Source organism: Notolabrus celidotus, chromosome 6, assembly GCF_009762535.1.
Source record: "Notolabrus celidotus isolate fNotCel1 chromosome 6, fNotCel1.pri, whole genome shotgun sequence".
In the NCBI taxonomy this organism is placed as follows: Eukaryota; Metazoa; Chordata; class Actinopteri; order Labriformes; family Labridae; genus Notolabrus; species Notolabrus celidotus.
This window is the reverse complement of record NC_048277.1, coordinates 25,725,198-25,744,286: the sequence shown is the minus strand read 5'-3', so window position 1 is coordinate 25,744,286 and position 19,089 is coordinate 25,725,198. Positions and strand designations below refer to the sequence as shown.

Here is a 19,089-nt window from a genome sequence, read left to right as displayed (position 1 = left end):
TCGGGTTACTAGGCTAGATTGACACTTCCTACTCTCACAGACTTATGTTGACTTTGTGACCAAATTAAAAAGAAACTCCTAACTCATCTTTGGCACACTTTCAACAGGCAGGAGTGTGTGGTCAGAAGACCATCATGGTAATTAACTAAGTCTTAAAATAAGACAGGATTAGTGGGAAGATGTTTGCAGTATTTTTTCACTTTGTCAGACATTTCCATTGAATTGGAATGTTTTTGTTGCTATGGAAACAACTACTGTACTTCCTCAGAAACCAGCTGCAAAAGTCAGATTATTTTGAATATTTAATACCCTGTGGACTGGACTGTGGACTACTAAAGACTGTATCTATACTACTGTGTACCTTAAAGACCACCAATATCTGAGGTAGGTTGTTGTTACAGGAAATGTGATTGTGTTTCCAGGAAACAACCCCATTTGAGACATTATTAGCCAGCTAGCTAACTCTCACTTCAATTTAATGGTAACATCGGTTGATAGGATGAAAAAAAGTTTCTGAGGCTTTTTTTTTTTTTTTATGCAATACAACACTAAACAGAGATCTACTTGGTACAGATTCTGTTATGGCGACTGCTTTAAAGGTTAATGAAAATAATAGCAGAGGTAGTTGTGTAACCGGTGATACGATGAGGGTGCATGTGTTACATTTACTTGATTTTGCTCCCACTGAGGTGACAGATTCAGTGGGGAGACTGGCCCACTGCAGGGTACCTGGTGACAGCAGTGGTTTAGACATACTTCTGTGAACTGACAGGGGCTTCAGAATAAAGAGATGAAAGGTTGGAGGGAGAGACACACACGCAAAGCCAGAGAAAATCACAGACATTTTTGGTCTTGCTGGCTGAGAGGAATGACAAGGAGAGGGACTGAAAAGGGAAAGTCACTGAGACGCTGCTTTAGTACTTGATGGAGTAAAAGATACAGAGGAGAGGAGGAAGGGGAGGGGAGGTGCAGTGTGAGAGGATAGGAGAACTTTGTGCAGAATGAAGGCCCTGGCTTCTCTTTTATTCTCTCTCATGCTGAGTTTGAAAAAGTGGTATTTCAACAGCGAGTGCAGGTAAAAAGCTGGGATACATCTCTGAGCTGACATTTCCATTTGCTATTTCCTGTATATTTTTAGAGAGCAAGTGATGTTCTGTGCCTTTGAAACACCAAAAAGAGTTTAAAATATCTACAATGTGACAACATAAAGGATAATCTTAAGCATTACTGTATAATTCAAATGGACCTAAATTCAAGATTTTCTTCCTTCTGACACCATATTTTCAGCCTTATAGATATGCAAAACTTAAATAAATTAGTACTACTCTTCTCAATATTCCATGGTGACTTTCACACAAGTTGGAGGTTTCAAAAAAAGTTGAGAATATTCTTTTCTCAAGTTTAACAACAAAGGACTAAGAGGCTTTAATGATGTGTGCAGGGCATGATGAAGAAGAACAAGGGGCCCTCCTCCAGGAGAGCTCAAATCCAGCATCTGTACCAATGTTACGCCTGCGGACAGACCACTCTGCCCGCCTGCGCCCTTCTCAGGTTCCTCCACAAGGAGCAGATGGAGCTCACAGCCAATGAGGAGGTGGCAGAGAGTTTGATTGATAGATATGAGATTGAAGAGACGGGTAAGTGAAGGGAGAGCTTTGGATCATGTCAGGCTACTTTCTGCTCATTACTACGGGTTAAAAAATAGATCTTTTCTTCAAGGGCTGAAGCTTCGTCACGTTATGATAATTAGTTATAGCAGAAGTTAGGGGGCATAAGCTCCAGAGGTGTCTGGCTGACAAAGTGATCTGCTGTAATCCCTGAGGCAGGAGGCTGAAATGACAGGAAAATAGAAGAGGGAAGGCAGAGGAGACCAGATGTTGTTTGAGTCAAGTGTAACTTCACTGCTGGCTAATTCACAGCACAAGCAGCAAAGTGGGGAAGACACATAGCTTACAAGTATGTGCTGCTGTTTAACAGAGGATTCACATTTCTTACTTGGCGGTAGAGATCTTCAATAAGAAAATTCAAAGAACAAGATCCATCTGTAGCTTGTACTTATTTCAGCATATAATAGACCTAAATTTAGAGCAGATGCTGAGTTAATATTTGCTGCCTAAAAGTCAAGCTGACTTATACAAACCTTGTTGTACTGATTTGAAATTAAACAGCAATATGAAGGTGAACTGATTTAAATGTCACACTGAAGAGCAGGTCAACGACCTTCATCTCAGCATACCATTAGCAGCATGGACATTAAAATAGACCTTTTTAATGGCAGACATTTTAACACATCCTAGGAGTAAAGACAGAGATGGAACTACAGTCATAAACAAAATCAGAATCAGAATCAGCTTTATTGGCCAGGCATGCTTGAACGCACAAGTAATTTGTCTTTGGTAAACTTTGCTCTCTTTGTACAAAGGTACAGGAATAAGGCATAAAAAAAGAATACAAATAAAAATGAATATAATAATAACAATAACAACAACAATAACAATAACGTCAACTATAAACACAAAAAGAATAACAAATAGGCATGACTAGTATGTACAAGCTAAAAATAATATGATAATAGTGCAGTGGTGAGTAGTGCAAAGATGCTGACGTGAATGTGAAGTAGTTTTTACATTAAACAAGTATGTGTAGGTTACAGTTAAATAATAAAATAAATAGAAATATGTGAATTCTGCTTGGAGAATTGTTACATTGTATATCTACATGATTATTTACAGAGAGTATTTAGTGTTCATCAGAGTGACAGCCTGGGGGAAGAAACTGTTCTTATGGCGGGTTGTTTTGGCACACAGTGATCTGTAGCGCCTGCCGGAGGGGAGGAGTTTGAAAAATTTGTGTCCAGGGTCTGCAGTGATACTGCCAGCCCGTTTCCTGGCCCGAGACCGGTACAAGGTACAATGACAGCTCTTTTCAAACAAGTGTACCATATAGCTCACCAAAAATGTTTTCACCCACTATAAGAGACCAAGAGTTCTGCTGTTGGTTAATTCTAACCGAAATGGTTTCTGATGAACAGCTAGCTTTGGTAAAGTAACCACTGCTGCAAGATGTAGCTGCTTTAAGCTAGTCAGCTTAGTTTGCTTACTATGGTTATATTAGTAAATGTTAGCATGCTAACTCTGACCATATGTTGCCACTTACTGTTAATATTGTTAAATGCTGCTGTTTGTTTCTAGAACTAGCAAATGTTAGCATGCAAACATGTTTTCACATTATTACACTCACCTTTAAACTTGGCGTGGTGAGTTGGCTCTCCCTTCCTGCCACTACATGGCACTGTGCTTAGTTAATCCAAGCTCCTCTCATCTCTCCTGCCATTTTGGTAGCGTGCGCCACAACGGCTTAACAGATAGCCTGTGCCACGCCAAACAAATTTACCTGCCACACCAGGCTGCAGCCGCCTGGCAAGTGAGTGGGATGGAAACAGAGAAAGAGTGAGACCCTGCCACACACACCTGTGGATAACGGTGCACCTGGCACTGCCCAGTGAGCTTGAACAACTGGCACAGTGCCATGTAGTGGCAGGTAGGGAGAGCCAACTCACCACATTGGTAAACACAGCAGGCGAGCATAGTTCCTGTGTCATTGCTGCTTTGGCATTAAACTCTTCAAACAGGACATGTTTATGTTTAGCATAGCTTGTAATATTTTTGATGCATTTACATTTTGAACACCATAGCAAGAAATGTTTCACCTGAACTGAAAAGTGCAATGTAATCCTCTTTTTTTGTATATAAATTTTACTTTTTTGTGCCTGAAAGCAGAACTGATGCTGACTCTGACCGACACTGTGTCCTATTTCAGCCAGAGAGAGCAGATCCATGACGTTTGAAGGATTCCTCAGGTACATGGAGTCCAAAGACTGCTGTGTCTTCAACCAGGCACATAAATCTGTGTATCAAGACATGGACCAGCCCCTCAGTAGCTACTACATCTCCTCCTCTCATAACACCTACCTGATTGGAGATCAGCTGGTAGGAAGGAGCCACCTGGATGCCTATGTTTGGTATGTTGGTTTGTGTTCTTGCTCATGGTTCAGCACTTGAGCATTTTTTTAAATCTCTATAACCTTGGCACAACAGTCATGGAAAATTGCACAGGTATACCTGCAAATTGGCAGCCAACTTGTCTGCTAGATCATGTTTCATGTTTCTGACATTACATATAGGTCAGAACAAGTGAAAAGACCAATTTAAAAACCATTTGGCTCCAATACCAACCTAAAATGACTCAACTCTTACTATCCCCTCGTTTAAGACCTACATTTGTGTTATCTGCATACTCTGCTCTGCTCTCATTTCATTGGCCCAATCTTGCTGAGGCAGACGGATGAAATTGCAGTGGTCCTTTCATGAGGTAATAGAGGTGATTACAAAAGGGGCTGATGGCAGCAGAAGTGCTGTATTTATGGTCCCCGTGAAAGTGCTGAGCGCTCTGGCCGGCTGTTGAAGTGGAAACCTCCAAACCAGCGGCATGGAAGCTCTGGTTTACTTACAAGATGATAAAAATCATCTTGAGAGGGTAAAGTGGCAGGAGTAGAAGGCAGCTTTTTAGATATCCCTACATCTCACAGGTGGGCAAGAGAAGGAAAAAACATGACCAAGTGCATTTGAAAAAGAAGAAAACAGGATTACTGGAATGTGAAATGTAAGATGTAATTGACTTACCATAATTTATCACTTTTGATTAACTTATACTTTGAAACTGTAAGTTGTACATGATCAAGATATTTTAACTGGAAAATGTTTTGTATTAATGGAAATAACAGATCAACCGATGCAAAAAAGATCTGCCTGCCCATAGGAAAATTAAATTAGAGAGGAGATCTCAAAAGTGTTTCATTTATGTCTCCTAGACAACAATGAGATCTGTTTGAAAGCAAAATGAGACTATAGCTTTTGTCTCCTGTTTCTCATTCTTGCCTTCAGAAAAAAAGCTGCAAAAAGACTCAGCTTAGTCTACCCTTCAGTTCAAAAGGAGATCTCGTCAAAATCTGAAATGATTCTCAGGTATTTCTCAAGTGTTGTGGCTCCTTTTGAGTTCAGGTAGAGAAATCAGGGAGCTCTCTTAATTGTCTCAATCTAACCTCATCCATTTGCTTTTGACAGACTCAGTTTTTGTGTCTCAAGTTGAGCTCAGATGGAACAAAGACAGAGCCTGAGCTCATCTTTTTTATGATTTTATAGTGCCCTGCAAAATTAAGATTTCAATGTAATTGTACACAAACTTACAATTCTCATTAAAACATTTGAACCACTTGCAAGATCAGCTATTTAGCTGTCAAATTATCTCTTCTTTGACTTAACAATATGGTCATTCCTTTACAAGTCTGTTTGAGAACAAAACAACTTCCCAAAGATTTTGTGTATTTGAGAGAAATTGCAAAAGATAGAGATTTCATACCAGGTATGACAGACGATTTATTTAAAATATGGGCCGCAAAAGGGCTGACCAGATTTAGCCAGATTATTATAATTAAAGAGGTGGATTTTTTTAGGCGCTGGTGGCCTAGCGGTCTAAGCGCCCCACATACAGAGTCCACAGTCCTTGTCGCAGGGGTCGCCGGTTTGATTCCCGGCCGGTCGACCATTTCCTGGATGTCTTCCCCTGCTCACTACTCCCCACATTTCCTGTCTCTCAAATAAAGGCAAAAAGGCCAAAAATATATTTAAAGAAAGGGAAGAAAATGAGCCATTAATGAGACATGTCATGGTCTCAACTATTTCTCTTAGTGAATTTTAGGAGAAACTAATGAGAAACGTATGAGAACAATTTGAAACTTGATTGAGGCTGAAGAGAGAATCTCAATTTTGTCTCCAGAGACTTAGAAGAGAAAGCCTTGAACAGTAAAATTTTCCTCTGGGTGATATCATTGTCTGAGGCCTGTGTCCACTCACAGTGTTTATCTTCTGCACAAAATCAATGTAGTCCTGTGTTTTCAGCACTCTGTGTCCTAAATGCAAAATGGCCCTCAGCATCTGCTCTTTTTCCTGCTCTCAGTTAAAAACAGTTTAACTTTTGGACTATAGCAGTGCTCGTCAATGTCACTTCTCTAAGAGGCGGGACTTCTGATACCATATAGTCATATTTGGTGTCATGTGTGAGGACTTGACCAGAAGTACAGTCTAGAAAGTTAACAGCTCAGTGCATGCTTCAAATTTGACCTCTAATTTTTCACACTGGTCCTTATGAGTGCTTGTTATAGTCTTGCCTAAACCCAGTGTGCGTATATGTCTCCCTGTGTGTTTTGTGTGCTTGTGTGGCACAGTGCTTTAAGGAAGGGCTGTCGCTGTCTGGAGATTGACTGCTGGGATGGGCCAGACATGGAGCCTGTAGTCTACCATGGCTACACCCTGACCACCAAGATACTCTTTAGGGACGTCGTCACCACCGTGGAGCAACATGCCTTTGAGGTAACAGTGTATAGTATTTAACGTGACATGTCTAACATGTCTATCCTGGAGTGCGGCCCCAGGCATCTAACTCTGTATTCACTACCGCCTCTGAAAAAAATCCAGGATTCATGCCTACTGTAGCTGCATTTCCTCTAATTAATATAACCTCTGATAGTTATGCTGTGCTTGCTGGATGTCTTTGATTCATGCACTTCAGGAAAATTCTCTGTGATGTGTCTGGATTATTTAGAGCCCACAGAGAGAGAAGCAGATCCAGGTTGATGCTAATTGTAACAAATAGGGGTTGAATCATCATTTTCATTGATGTTATTATTCCCTGACAGGTGTCTGCCTACCCGGTAATCCTGTCATTAGAGAACCATTGCTCCAAGGAGCAGCAGGCGGTCATGGCCCACTACCTCATCTCCATTCTGGGAGACAAGTTGCTGAGAGCCACCTTGGATCACCAAACCAATGGAGAGCTTCCGAGCCCAAATGTAAGACTCAAGGAAGCAAGCTGGGGTGTCTGAGCGGTAAATCAGAGGCAGATTCTGTGATTAATGTCAGATCCGTTGGGGATGATGGAGGTCGTTAAAGCTAAACAAAGGAGGAAAAAAGGACCTTTTTGTCATCACAGAGGGCCTTCATTAGTCTCTCTCTGAGGCTTGGTGTGCCTCAGAGCCTCACCTTCACTGGTGAAGTTGGGAACCAGCATTTGCAAGCCTATTCAACCTCTCTGAGAGTCACAGAGTCTAATGTGATGTGGTTGATTCTGAGAGGTGTCAATCATTCTAAGCGTGCTGAGGCACTGAAGCTGATTGTTCGATTATATTATCGGCTTTTTGATCTGACTTCTCCTCTGAAAGTGTTTGCCTCACCCATGACTGTGCGACTGGCCCTGCAAGATACTGCAACAGCCACTCTGATCTATTGAATATGATGACTAGGATGAGGAGGGTTTTCTTTTTTTCCCAGTGAATGTGCGACATCTCAGCAGAGTTTCTGTTCTGCCTTTGACTTCTTTTGCTTTGGAAGTAACTGCAGAGACGGGCTGTGTTTTATCCTGATTGCAATAAGATTTTTCATACCAGATCCTTTTTATCTTTATAAGTTAGGAGGGGCTGGTGTATTTAGGAGGCTCAGCGCTACTGGTTTTATCTTCTCTGTTAAACACTGAATCAGTGTTCATGTCCTACAATCAAGCAGCTTCTTGCACAAGTTACCATCCAATTATGAAAGTGTAACCCAGATCTAATACTCAAAGCTGTTCATTCCCTATACTTCTTTGACCACTTAGATTAATGGTTTACCAGTTCTTCATAACTATAAATTCCCTCTATTTTTCCATTATGCCGTGTTATTGTAGGACTGGATATAAGCTACACTTCATTAGCAAGTTATTACCCTTCTTTATTCTGTTTCTATCGCAAACATGGGCTCAAGTCTCTTCAAGAACCCTCATATGGCATCCTAAATTACATCAACATAAGCGAAGCCTGTGTTCCTGATGTGCAGACTGTATCATTTGGTGTAACTATAGGGAAAATGAAGGAGTGCAGCTCTGAAGAGTATAATTTTCAGGCTGTATACACTCTTACAGCTTGTTAATGTTGGCAGATCTGTAATTATTTTGCATATTTCGCCTGAGCCAACACTATTTGATGCTGACAGGGTGACTTCCTGTCGTGTGGCTTACCATGGACTAGCTTCCAAGTCTAGATCAGGATGTTTTTTTCACTCCTAACATATTGCTGCTCATCTGCCTGAAAAGCAATAAAGAGTAGTAACAGATTCAGAGCAGGGAGGGTGAAATGCAGCAGCAGATGTGTGATTTGGTACCCTGCTGACGCCTGCTTCCAAACCAAAGTGTCTGAATAAGCTAGTGTGGATGAATGCTGAATTACTCTTTAAAAAAAAGCACCTTTTGGTAAATGAGAGACAGGGCAGTCTGTTTGTTCTGTTTGTGTCCTATGTTTAAGGATGGACAAACCAACTTTGCTTGATTGTGATAGTTTCATGGATTCAATGTCTGCTTTTATCCATGTGTGAGCTCCTACTGCTTGTGTTTTTCTCTGATTTAAAGGACCTGCAGTATAAAATCCTCATCAAGAATAAAAAGCTAAAGATTAAAACTGAAGGGACTGAGGCAGAGGAGAGTGTAAATGAGGGCGAGGATGAGGAGGAGGATGAGGAGGAGGACGACGAGGATCATCAAACCAAAGCAAAGTTCTGGTCTCCAAGAAAGGCAGGGCCAAAGGTGAAAGTAAGTCAGTGAGGTTTAAGAGGAGAGACATAGCCACACGTTTGCTTGAGAAGATACTCTACAAATGTAACCAATAAGATGAGACAGAAAGGTAAAGTTTGAGTGTTCTCTCCTACTTTTTCTTGCTCTCTACTCTGAATACTATGAGTAGAAGAAGAAGGTGGTGGTGGCAGAGGCTTTATCTGACCTAGTCATTTACACCAGGTCTGTCAAGTTCATCAGCTTCAGTCACTCCAGGGACAATCAGAACTACTATGAGAACACGTCCATGGGAGAGAAGAAAGCTCGCAAGCTAGCTAAAGCCTCAGGTACTGTGTTATTTATGAAGGAGGGAACAAAGAGAGGTTTGATTATGAAGCTATAAAGGATGTGTGTAATTAATTGCAAATATTACAAAATGTAATTACGATGAGCTCTGTGGATTCACGGGAACATTAAGCTGATGTGTAAACTTTTGTTGAAGAAATGCAGCCAGGTCTTGTATCATAAACCTCCTTAATAGCTAAAGCATATAGAAGGTGACATACACAACATAGGGGAGTACTGTTAGGGAATAGTAAAGCCTAACAATGCGGGCCCAGTAATATGCCTGATAATTTTACCACTTGGGTAGGTGAAAAGAGGCCATAAAGGTTGGAACAAACGGGAGTCGATTAAAGTGTCACTTTGTGCTACTGTGCTGCAGTATACTGGAGAAACACAGAAACAGAGAAGGCAGGGAAATGAAATCTGCTCCAGCTGAGGAGGAGTGACACAGAACAGATACACAGCTACATTATAAGCTGGTTGGCAGAAACCATGAGCAGTCTGGGTGATGCTGAGCTGTAAAAGCCTTCAGTAGTTTCTTGTCATCATCAAGCCCTGCAGGGATGCTACACAGCTATGGTACCATCGCACACACCGACTGAAGCTGCAAGACAGTTTATTTTAGTCTACTCAGAATGAGAATTGTTGCACAGAACAAGTGGTTTTCATCTCTTCAGATGTTCTCTTTAAATAAAAGTAGTTTGATTAAAAACTTTGATCAGTCTAAATGACAATCATAGAGCCGTAGACTAAGTTAGCTCATTTAACCAAGATGTACAGGATTTGTACTGCAGTGTGACATCTGTGAAGTCTGAGTTGGTGGACAAATGAGTCATTTGACATTTAAGTGTCTTATAATCTCTTACAGGTGCAGATTTTGTTCAGCACAACCAGAAGCTCCTCAGCAGGATTTACCCAGCAGGCTCCAGGACGTCTTCTTCCAACTACAACCCTCAGGAGTTTTGGAACGTCGGCTCACAGCTCGGTGAGTTGCAGAGAACAAGTATAAGCCCGTCCAGAATGAAAGACTTCCATCTGTGTGAGCACATAAAGTATGCAGTTAAAGTGCAATTACAGGCACGCGTTCCACACTGATATTTATTTATTATAGCCTTGCATATTTAGATGCATTGGATCACATTGTATTGCATCATACCTATCGTATCTTATTGTATAGCATTGCATCTTATCATGCCTTATTGCATCATATCATATATTGTATGATATGGTATGGTATCTCATAAGTTAAAAAATGAAATCATCAATGTTAGATGGATATTTATTTTGTATACTTAAGAGGAAAATAAAGATGAATTAAGAAAACTACAAGATATATCAGTAAGTGTTATGAATTTCAAATAAAGAGGGGCAATAACATTCCTTTTTTGTTGTGAGCTGCATATGAGATCATTTGCCCCCTGATGTACGCTTTAAGCGCTTCCTAGATAGTAGAGTAAGACATACCTGGCGTACAGTTAGCATCAAGAAAAAAGGCTAGTTGATCAAAGATGATATTTTGGAATGGTTTATGAGATAGCAATAATAGATCCAGACGCCATGTCCGTTGAGGTGTAACACAGTTTGGGAAGTTCATATCGAATTGGACAGGGGAGTGGTCAGATATCACTATACTGTGATTTTGACATTTAGTGACGAAAGGAAAAATTCTATTATCAATTAAAAAAAAATATATCCTTGAGCAGGTTGTTGGCTAATATCATTGTTAACACTGTTTTAAACTTTGTTCATATTTTAGTTCAGATTCAAACCTTGGGAAACTTCATTCAAAATAGAAAATAGAACTTCTTCTTTGAACTCTTTGTGATAAGGGGATTCCAAAAGTTCTCTACACACATATAAAAAGCACCACAATCCATTTCACAGTTTTTTTTACCCACTGAGAATAATCCACCAGCAGTCTGGAGACTGAAGTTGTCAAACTTCAAAGCGAACAACCTGGCTGACTGTCCTGTCGATTAGCAGTGAAAGGAATATTTCATTCCAGTCCACAGCCTGACCACCTCATCTGTTTTCCCCCTGCAGCGAGTCCTCTCCTGGCTCTTATCACAACTTTTCTAAATTGATTTGCACATATCAAAAATGTGTTTTTTCCTCTATCCTACATTGTTCTATGGTCACAGCTTTATAGTTGTAGTGCAGATTTTGTATTTTAGAGTCAAGAATGAGCATTCAACAAGCCTGGGCTGTTTGTAACTCTGCTTCAAGAAGCAATTTAACATATTGTCAAACCATATGGCAGAGTGTAATTATCCATGAAGACACAACCCTGGTAGGTCTGGCTTTGTCTTGGCAAGTATACCTGTCAATCTGCTTGTCTTCATACATCCTCTTTCTTCTGTCTTCATTGCCACTAACTGCTTCATGAAGCCCTGCTGAACACTGAGCAGACTGCCTGGTGCAAAATCAGCTGTACAGATGATGATCAGCATTCTGCACATTTGCAGGCAACTTCAGCATCCTGGAAGGAATCATCATAGCTAGATGAGCCTGTAACATTCACAGAACAAGAATATAAACAAAAGATTTTTGCAATCTGTTGGTTAGGGGCACAATTAAAGGTGCAGTTTGACATATATATACAGTATCTCACAAAAGTGAGTACACCCCTCACATTTCTGCAAATATTTAATTATATCTTTTCATAGGACAACACTGAAGAAATGAGTGACACTTTGATACAATGTAAAGTAGTCAGTGAACAGCTTGTTTAACAGTGTAAATGTACTGTCCCCTCAAAATAACTCAACATACAGCCATTAATGTCTAAACAACCGGCAACCAAAGTGAGTACACCCCTAAGTGAAAATGTCCAAATTGGGCCCAAAGTGTCAATATTTTGTTGGCCACCATTATTTTCCAGCGCTGCCTTAACCCTCTTGGGCATGGAGTTCACCAGAGCTTCACAGGTTGCCAATGTAACCCTCTTCTACTCCTCTATCATGACATCACAGAGCTGGTGGATGTTAGAGACCTTGCGCTTCTCCACCTTTCATTTGAGGATGCCCCACAGATGCTCAATAGGGTTTAGGTCTGGAGACATGCTTGGCCACTCCATCACCTTTACCCTCAGCTTCTTTAGCGAGGCAGTGGCCGTCTTGGAGGTGTGTTTGGGGTCGTTATGATGTTGGAATACTGCCCTGTGGCCCAGTTTTTGAAGGGAGGGGACCATGCTCTGCTTCAGTATGTCACAGTACATGTTGGCTTTCATGGTTCCCTCAATGAACTGTAGCTCCCCAGCTGGCAGCACTCATGCGGACCCAGACCATGACACTCCCACCATGCTTGACTGTAGGCAAGACACACTTGTCTTTGTACTCCTCACTTGGTTGCTGCCACACACGCTTGACATCATCTGAACCAAATAAGTTTATCTTGGTCTCATCAGACCACAATACATGGTTCCAGTAATGCATGTCCTTAGTCTGCTGTCTATAGCAAACTGTTTGCAGGCTTTCTTGTGCATCAGCTTTAGAAGAAATGTGAGGGGTGTACTCACTTTTGTGAGATGCTGTATCTACGCTATAGGTGTTTACAGTTTAACCTGCAGAAAAGTAACCTCAACCTTTAAGCAGGCTTAAACTTGTTGCTTCCTTATCTCACAATATTTTCCATGTGATCCAAGTTTAGTCATTGATGACACTAGAGACAGTGTTTGCAGCACACGTCAGTACAAAGCTCTACACTGCAGAGGAAACTCTACAGATGCTCTCATTGCACAGTTGGTGATTTTGAATGTGTCCCTGATGCAACGTGCACCACTGTTGCAGAAACATTTCAAGTCATTGTACTAGTGAGCTCCCCACTGCTGAATGTAAAAGAAACTCAAAAATCAGAGGTTGCAGTGAAGATGTCACGCTGCTTCACATCTCAATTTTGTTCCTATCATTTTTTTTTTTTGTCTCTGCTCTGCGGCTCCCTGTTGTCCCTGTTCCAGGATTGTTTGTGGTGTTTTGCAGTGGCTCTCAATTTCCAATCTCTGGGCCTGGCCATGGACCTTAATGATGGCCGTTTCCAGGACAACGGCGGCTGTGGATACGTCCTGAAGCCGGCGGTGCTCATGTCCAGTCAGAAGAGCTTTGATCCCGCTTGTAGCCAGCACGGCATCAAACCCACACACCTGCTGCTAAAGGTACAGCTACAGAGCACTGAACGCTGAATAATCCACTCCAGCTGGATTCATGGATTATAGTGTAATGTTACAAGGCTGCATGTGTCTGTTTTATGTGTGTGTACATGTGTGTGTATGACTCTCAATCTAGGGATTGTGTAACAGAGCCCATTGTTGCCTTCATTTAAAGCTCTCTTGCGGGATGCTCTGAACCAAAGATGATGTAACTCCCTGAGAGTGTTGTCGTTTAATTAGATCATCTCCTAAAGAAAGTTAACTGAAAGGAGGGAAAGGAGTGATCTAATACAATTACACACACGGTCCAATTAATAAATCAACCCTTTTACATTGTTTTACCATGTTAGGCACCATCACAGCTGACCTTTTCATGTAGTATATCTAAGCAGTGTTACAAAGAGGTAATGAAGCACTACAGAAAACAAGGAACGTTAATTAGCATCTCTCTAGTGTGCCACAAGGACAACAGCTACACTTGAACTTCTTGTAGTCTAATTACATATTAACAACAATTAGATCTCATGAGTAGAAAAAATGTTAAGAGATATCTGAAACATTGTATAGCACAGAATATGTATGGAACTGAGATCATGCAGGACTCATAAGTATCAATTCAGGGGCTGCATTTGAAGACCGAGTGCATCACTGTGGCAGACAAATGTGTCCTACTTTATCCGGGCTGCACAGGATTTAACAGGAGGTTTCAACTCAACGGCGAGCTGTACAAATGTTCTAAAAGACATACGCATTGAAACTTTAAATGATCTTTGAAATATTGGTGATGTTTGTATTAGTTACATGAAGCTAGCTGTGTCAGGTAGTAAACCACATTAGCCAACTCCCTACCTATTGCCAGGCGACAGGGTCAGCGCCATGTGACGCTGGCATACAGGCAGGACCAGTTGGTGACTCAACTGAGAATCCTCCAGAGACCAGACTGTCTCAATTCAGGCTACGAAGGCTGGGTCCTCCGATGCCTGGCTCCTTTAAAGCCTGGGTAATCAGAAGGCTGGGTCCTCTGAAGGCTGCAACACCTGAATTGGGACACAGCTACAGAGACGTACTGCATAGGAGTCAATCGGTCTCCTAAAACATAATAAATCAGCATACCTTTAAAGCTCCTGTGAGGAACTTTGCATCAATTTTCCTATATGGTCTAGTGGTAAGGATTTCTGGTTTTCACCCATGCGGCCCAGATTCGACTCCCGGTATGGGAACTTCACTTTGGGGCGACAGTAGTTTTAGCTCAGTCCAAAGGGGCTTGGCTTGGCAACCGGAAGGTCGCCGGTTCGAGTCCCAGCATGGACGAAGTTTGGCAAGTTGACTGGCGGCTGGAGAGGTGCTGGTTCACTTGCCTGGGCACTGCTGATGTGCCCTTGAGCAAGGCTCCTCACTCTGACATCTCTCCCTATGTGCATGTCCACTGCATGTTTGTGCATCAAACTGTATGTATATACACCAAACTGTGCGTGTAGCATGACCAGAAATAACAAGTGGAAAATTTTTATTTTCCCCCTGCTGTCAGCGAAACATATCACTTGATAAGAAGCTTTGATGTGAAAAATTCTAAAAGTGCTGTTGAGATAGCGTGCAGTCCATCGCTACCTTACACCCCTCACGTAGCAGCAATTTCAAGCATCAGTATTATCAATATACTGTAGATATAATCTCTCTTGTTCCCAATGCTCTCTTTTGGTTTTGTAGGTCATTTAAAGGCATCAGTATTCATTTCAGTCTACTTCATAACTAGTAAAAAACTCCCCACAGAAGCTTTAAGTCGTTTTAAGTAAGACTGTGTATGTTTTGAACCTCTACTGTGAGTCTTGGACTGTTTCCTCGTAAAACCTAGCCTGTCATAGGTATAGCAGCTGATTTAAAAGTATCCTGCTACAAACCGAAAACAGTTCACATCCTGACAACTGTCACTGTATAGTTTTGCAAGTGTACAGTAGCTCTACTGTGGTTCTTTGCTTTGCTTTGTCTAGTGACAGAATAAAAGGAGAGTAAAGGAAATAGCTCTTGCTCAGACAGCCCCTCGTGAGGATGTATAGACTCTTACAAGTTAAACTAAAGCACATCTGACAAGGTCTCTAATGGAGTATGCACACATTGTACATCTTCCTGCATAGTGCATGAAATATGAATGTGGTGCGAAAAACTTTACCTTTATTTATTCACATCAGCATTCTGTATTATTTGATCACTTCAGAGATAATTCTACAGCCTCTACTCTACACTCAGTGGGAATTAGAGTCATTGGCAGCATTCAGTGTTGTAACTTAGGTTGGGTTTGGGTTTTCAATCGTAGAACAATAAATTATTCATCTGCTCAGGAAAACAATATTTCCCCCTTGAGCTTTCATGAGTCTATTTAGCATAAAACTGTCAACGCTAAGAAATGGTCTGTGTTTTAATAGCTGATCTTTATGAAATGATCTCTCCAAACACTCAGAAGAGTGGACCACTGGGGCTGTGAATGCATAAAGTAGGATTTTTTTGGAGCTGTCTTTAGGAGAAAGAAGGAGCTGTAATTTTGGGCCGGACATTGTAAAGCTCCATCAGTGCCAAGCAGGGCATGTCGTGATAAGTACATGCAGGTTTGTTCTTTGATCAGAGTCAGGAGGGAAGGGCTCGGTGTGAGAAGACTGCAGATAAGCCTGCCTCTCCCCAGACCAAAGTAATTACACCCCTCTGCTCCTTTCTTTTCTCCTGTTCCCCCTTGATGTCTGTAGTTCTCTCCTGACATTGATTTCATCCTCACACAACCATCCATACTGCATCTCTGTCTGTGTGTGTGTCTACAGGTGATCAGTGGGTCCAACCTACCTGTCCCCAGGAGTGGCAAAGCCCTGGACCCCTTCGTCAGAGTAGAAATTCATGGGACCCCATCTGACTCACAGAGAAAAAACACACACACTGTCAAAGGCAACTGTAAGTACAACAGAACAAACAGTATTTGGCCCTAATGGGACTTCTTCACACAAAACTTGACTTTCAAGCTTTACTTTGAAAACTTTCCTGATGTATTTTATCATAGTTTTCTTGCAAAGTTAAGAGATGAGCTAAAAGTTTTACCTTAAAGTAAACAGTTACTAAAAACTGTCTTTTATGATCTCATCAGAAGCTTTTATCTTTTATGAGGGCTCATCAACAAATTTCAATCTATCTTCATTTAGACCAGAGACTGACAGAAAGATTCTCATATTGTAGCAACAACAAAATTCTGTGGAACAGTGACTTAAATGCATCAATATATAATGAGCGTAGGAGTGAAACAGAGTCTAGAGAAGGGGTGTCAAACATGCGGCTTGCGGGCCAAAACGGGCCCAGCAGAGGTTCCAATCCGGCCCGTGGGATGACTTTGCAAAGTGAAAAAATTACAGAGAAGGCATTAACTGCAATCTTTCAATAAAAGTAACTGCTATTTCAAATTTGTTCGACAATCAAATGTCTTCACTCGGGGACCGTTTTTTTTTTTTTGGGCCCCTGAATACAACACTGTCCAGCAAGCAAACTGTTCATGCTGAAGCTGGGGGGTCCATAATAATCAGCTTTGCCTTCCTCATTATTATAATATCTGTTCTTTTGCTGTAAACATTACACTCTGTGTGTAGCAGCAGGTTTCAGGGCTTAAAAGAATATCATATTTGGCCCCACTATGAGACTCATCATGGCGAAAAATACAACACCTGTTTTAACATTTTCAGAATGTACTTTTTTGGAGTTTTTGTTATTTATAGGTTATGTTATGATATTACAGGTCCGGCCCACTTGAGATCAAATTGGGCTGTATGTGGCCCCTGAACTGAAATGAGTTTGACACCCCTGGTCTAGAGCATGCTAGCCACTCGATGCTACTGTTGGCATGCCAACAGATATATTGACTACTATGTTTGTAATCTTAGTTTAGCTCCTTAACATACATCTATTTGCTAATTGGAACCAAATACAGAACCCTGGTAGAGATTTATGGGAATGCCATCACTTTTGAAGGTGTTTGTTCATACAGAAAGAAATCAGCTGTTTATATTTTTCACCAAGTCATGGTGCTAGTTAGAAGTAATGTCAAAGACAGTAAAGTTGCTGTGAAGACTTTGTCACTGGTTGTGAAACAGACTGAAATGAATACTGATGAGCCTGTTTGACCTACAAAGACGAAGGAGACCAGTGGAGATAAGAATATTTCTATATTATTTATAATGTCTGCAATCGCAGGGCAGGTGTCAGATGAGCAAGCTAAAGAAACAGCACTTATATAATAAGAAAGGAGGATGAGTTTTTTTTGTTCTGATAATAATACATAATGTATGGGACAATATCAGTGCAGAGATAAGACTTACTGCTTTGTCCGCAGGCGGTGCCAAAATCCACACAAACCCAAAGCTCCTCACAGGAGTTTTAAATCCCGTACTTTAAATCCTGTACTCAATCCATTCAAAAGTTTCTGAGAATTTTCACTAAAAATAACATAAATGTCAACTTCTTAGTGGCGCCAGAGATAAGTCAGGGATCGCTGCACTCAGCAGAGTTCATTCTTCATAATCCATTTAACAGACTAAGTTTCATGTCATTTGACCCATTCTGGACTAAATGAGTTGAGGGACTGCCTGTAAGGCTAACATTGCCATCTCTCTCTTTTTTTAAACAACACTCACAGATACAAGTTGAAATGCCATCTGAAACCATGCCTTGTTAGTGCATACTGGGCTGGACAGCTGTGTAAACCTTCAAATGAAAACATGAAAACCACCTGAAAAGTGACAGGGAATTACAGTTCTCTGTGACAGTTCACTATGACAGCAATATTTCGTGGCATCAGTTATTTTTTCTCTTTTAAATCCATTCCCCAGTAAGCTGCTGTTGGGCTTCTGAGGAGAAATGTGCTGATGAGTTTCTTCAAAATGTAGAAGTGGATTTCCTTTGAAGCAGAGTCTGTCATGCACTAAAGCTATGACTGGAAACATGGAGCTGACAGTCAAACTGTGCTTAAGTGAAGTGTAGTTCTTAGCATCACTTTGATTCTCATACACACTGATTTTTTTCAGATAGTGGTAACATTTTACCAACAGCATAGCCACTAGGCTAGTGTTTTATTTTGAGTGGATATGTGAGTTTTGAATTTGCTACAACTTAAAAATGTGGAGGCTATTCCCATAGCTGTCAAGATTCCTGTCAGACTTCACACAGCTCAGCAGATGCTCACCACAGAACATACAGTAGAGTATGGTGCATGTGAATTGGAGGTTTTTGTCCATAAAAATGCAAACGCGACAATGAATTTCATATCAAGACAAATTGATGGGATCCAGCGCCGGATTGCTGCTGAGCTGAGACAGAGTGGGAGAGAGGGAGAGATAGCACGAGTCCTGGAGGGCGGAGCACTTATGCATGGGCATAAATCATAAAATGGTTTCACACTATGAAACAGATAAGGTCACTGAATACAAATTAATTGTGCATTTAAATTAAAACTCGGACGTGGCAGAGGAGCTTCTGAAAAAATGTTTTGAATCAGAACACGATGTAGAGCAGCAGCAGAGAGGACTCATTAGTTCTGTATGTTTGCTCTCCTCATTTTAAAACAGTAAAACTGCACCTGAACTACACTTGTCATGTACTGTCACCATGATAGGAAAAAGATCTGTGGTCTGATAAATGTTTTCATGGACAGTCTATAGGTTCAACTAACCTTGCTTCCAGTCCCTCTAGCAAGTCTGATTATAATCCAAATACCTGCAAATCCATCGACACTCCCATCAGCCTCAGCTGTATTTTGTTTTAAGTGCTATCGCCCGTATCATCACATGCACTGCCTCCATCCACCACATCACACCCATCCTGCAACAGCTCCACTGGCTCCCCATCACAGACCGGATCAACTACAAAATACTTCTCCTCACCTTCAAATCCATACACAACCTTGCCCCTCCATATCTCTCTGACCTCCTCCATACTTCCACACC

General features: G+C 41.2%; 1 protein-coding gene across 2 annotated transcripts in view; it reads left to right on the top strand.

Annotated features, from left to right (window-relative positions):
• The first annotated feature begins 242 nt into the window (after nucleotides 1–242).
• LOC117813958 (1-phosphatidylinositol 4,5-bisphosphate phosphodiesterase zeta-1-like) overlaps nucleotides 243–19,089 on the top strand; it is a 20,472-nt gene continuing 1,625 nt past the window's right edge. The window contains exons 1-10 of one of the 2 annotated variants that reach the window (XM_034685036.1): nucleotides 243–384; nucleotides 1,442–1,637; nucleotides 3,820–4,021; nucleotides 6,284–6,428; nucleotides 6,755–6,907; nucleotides 8,494–8,673; nucleotides 8,825–8,981; nucleotides 9,848–9,964; nucleotides 12,957–13,129; nucleotides 15,931–16,057. In XM_034685036.1, the coding sequence (XP_034540927.1) occupies nucleotides 1,445–1,637; nucleotides 3,820–4,021; nucleotides 6,284–6,428; nucleotides 6,755–6,907; nucleotides 8,494–8,673; nucleotides 8,825–8,981; nucleotides 9,848–9,964; nucleotides 12,957–13,129; nucleotides 15,931–16,057 (1,447 nt within the window). In that variant the 5' untranslated portion in view covers nucleotides 243–384; nucleotides 1,442–1,444. The remainder of the gene's footprint in view (nucleotides 385–1,441; nucleotides 1,638–3,819; nucleotides 4,022–6,283; nucleotides 6,429–6,754; nucleotides 6,908–8,493; nucleotides 8,674–8,824; nucleotides 8,982–9,847; nucleotides 9,965–12,956; nucleotides 13,130–15,930; nucleotides 16,058–19,089) is intronic. The other variant, XM_034685037.1, reaches the window with a different exon arrangement.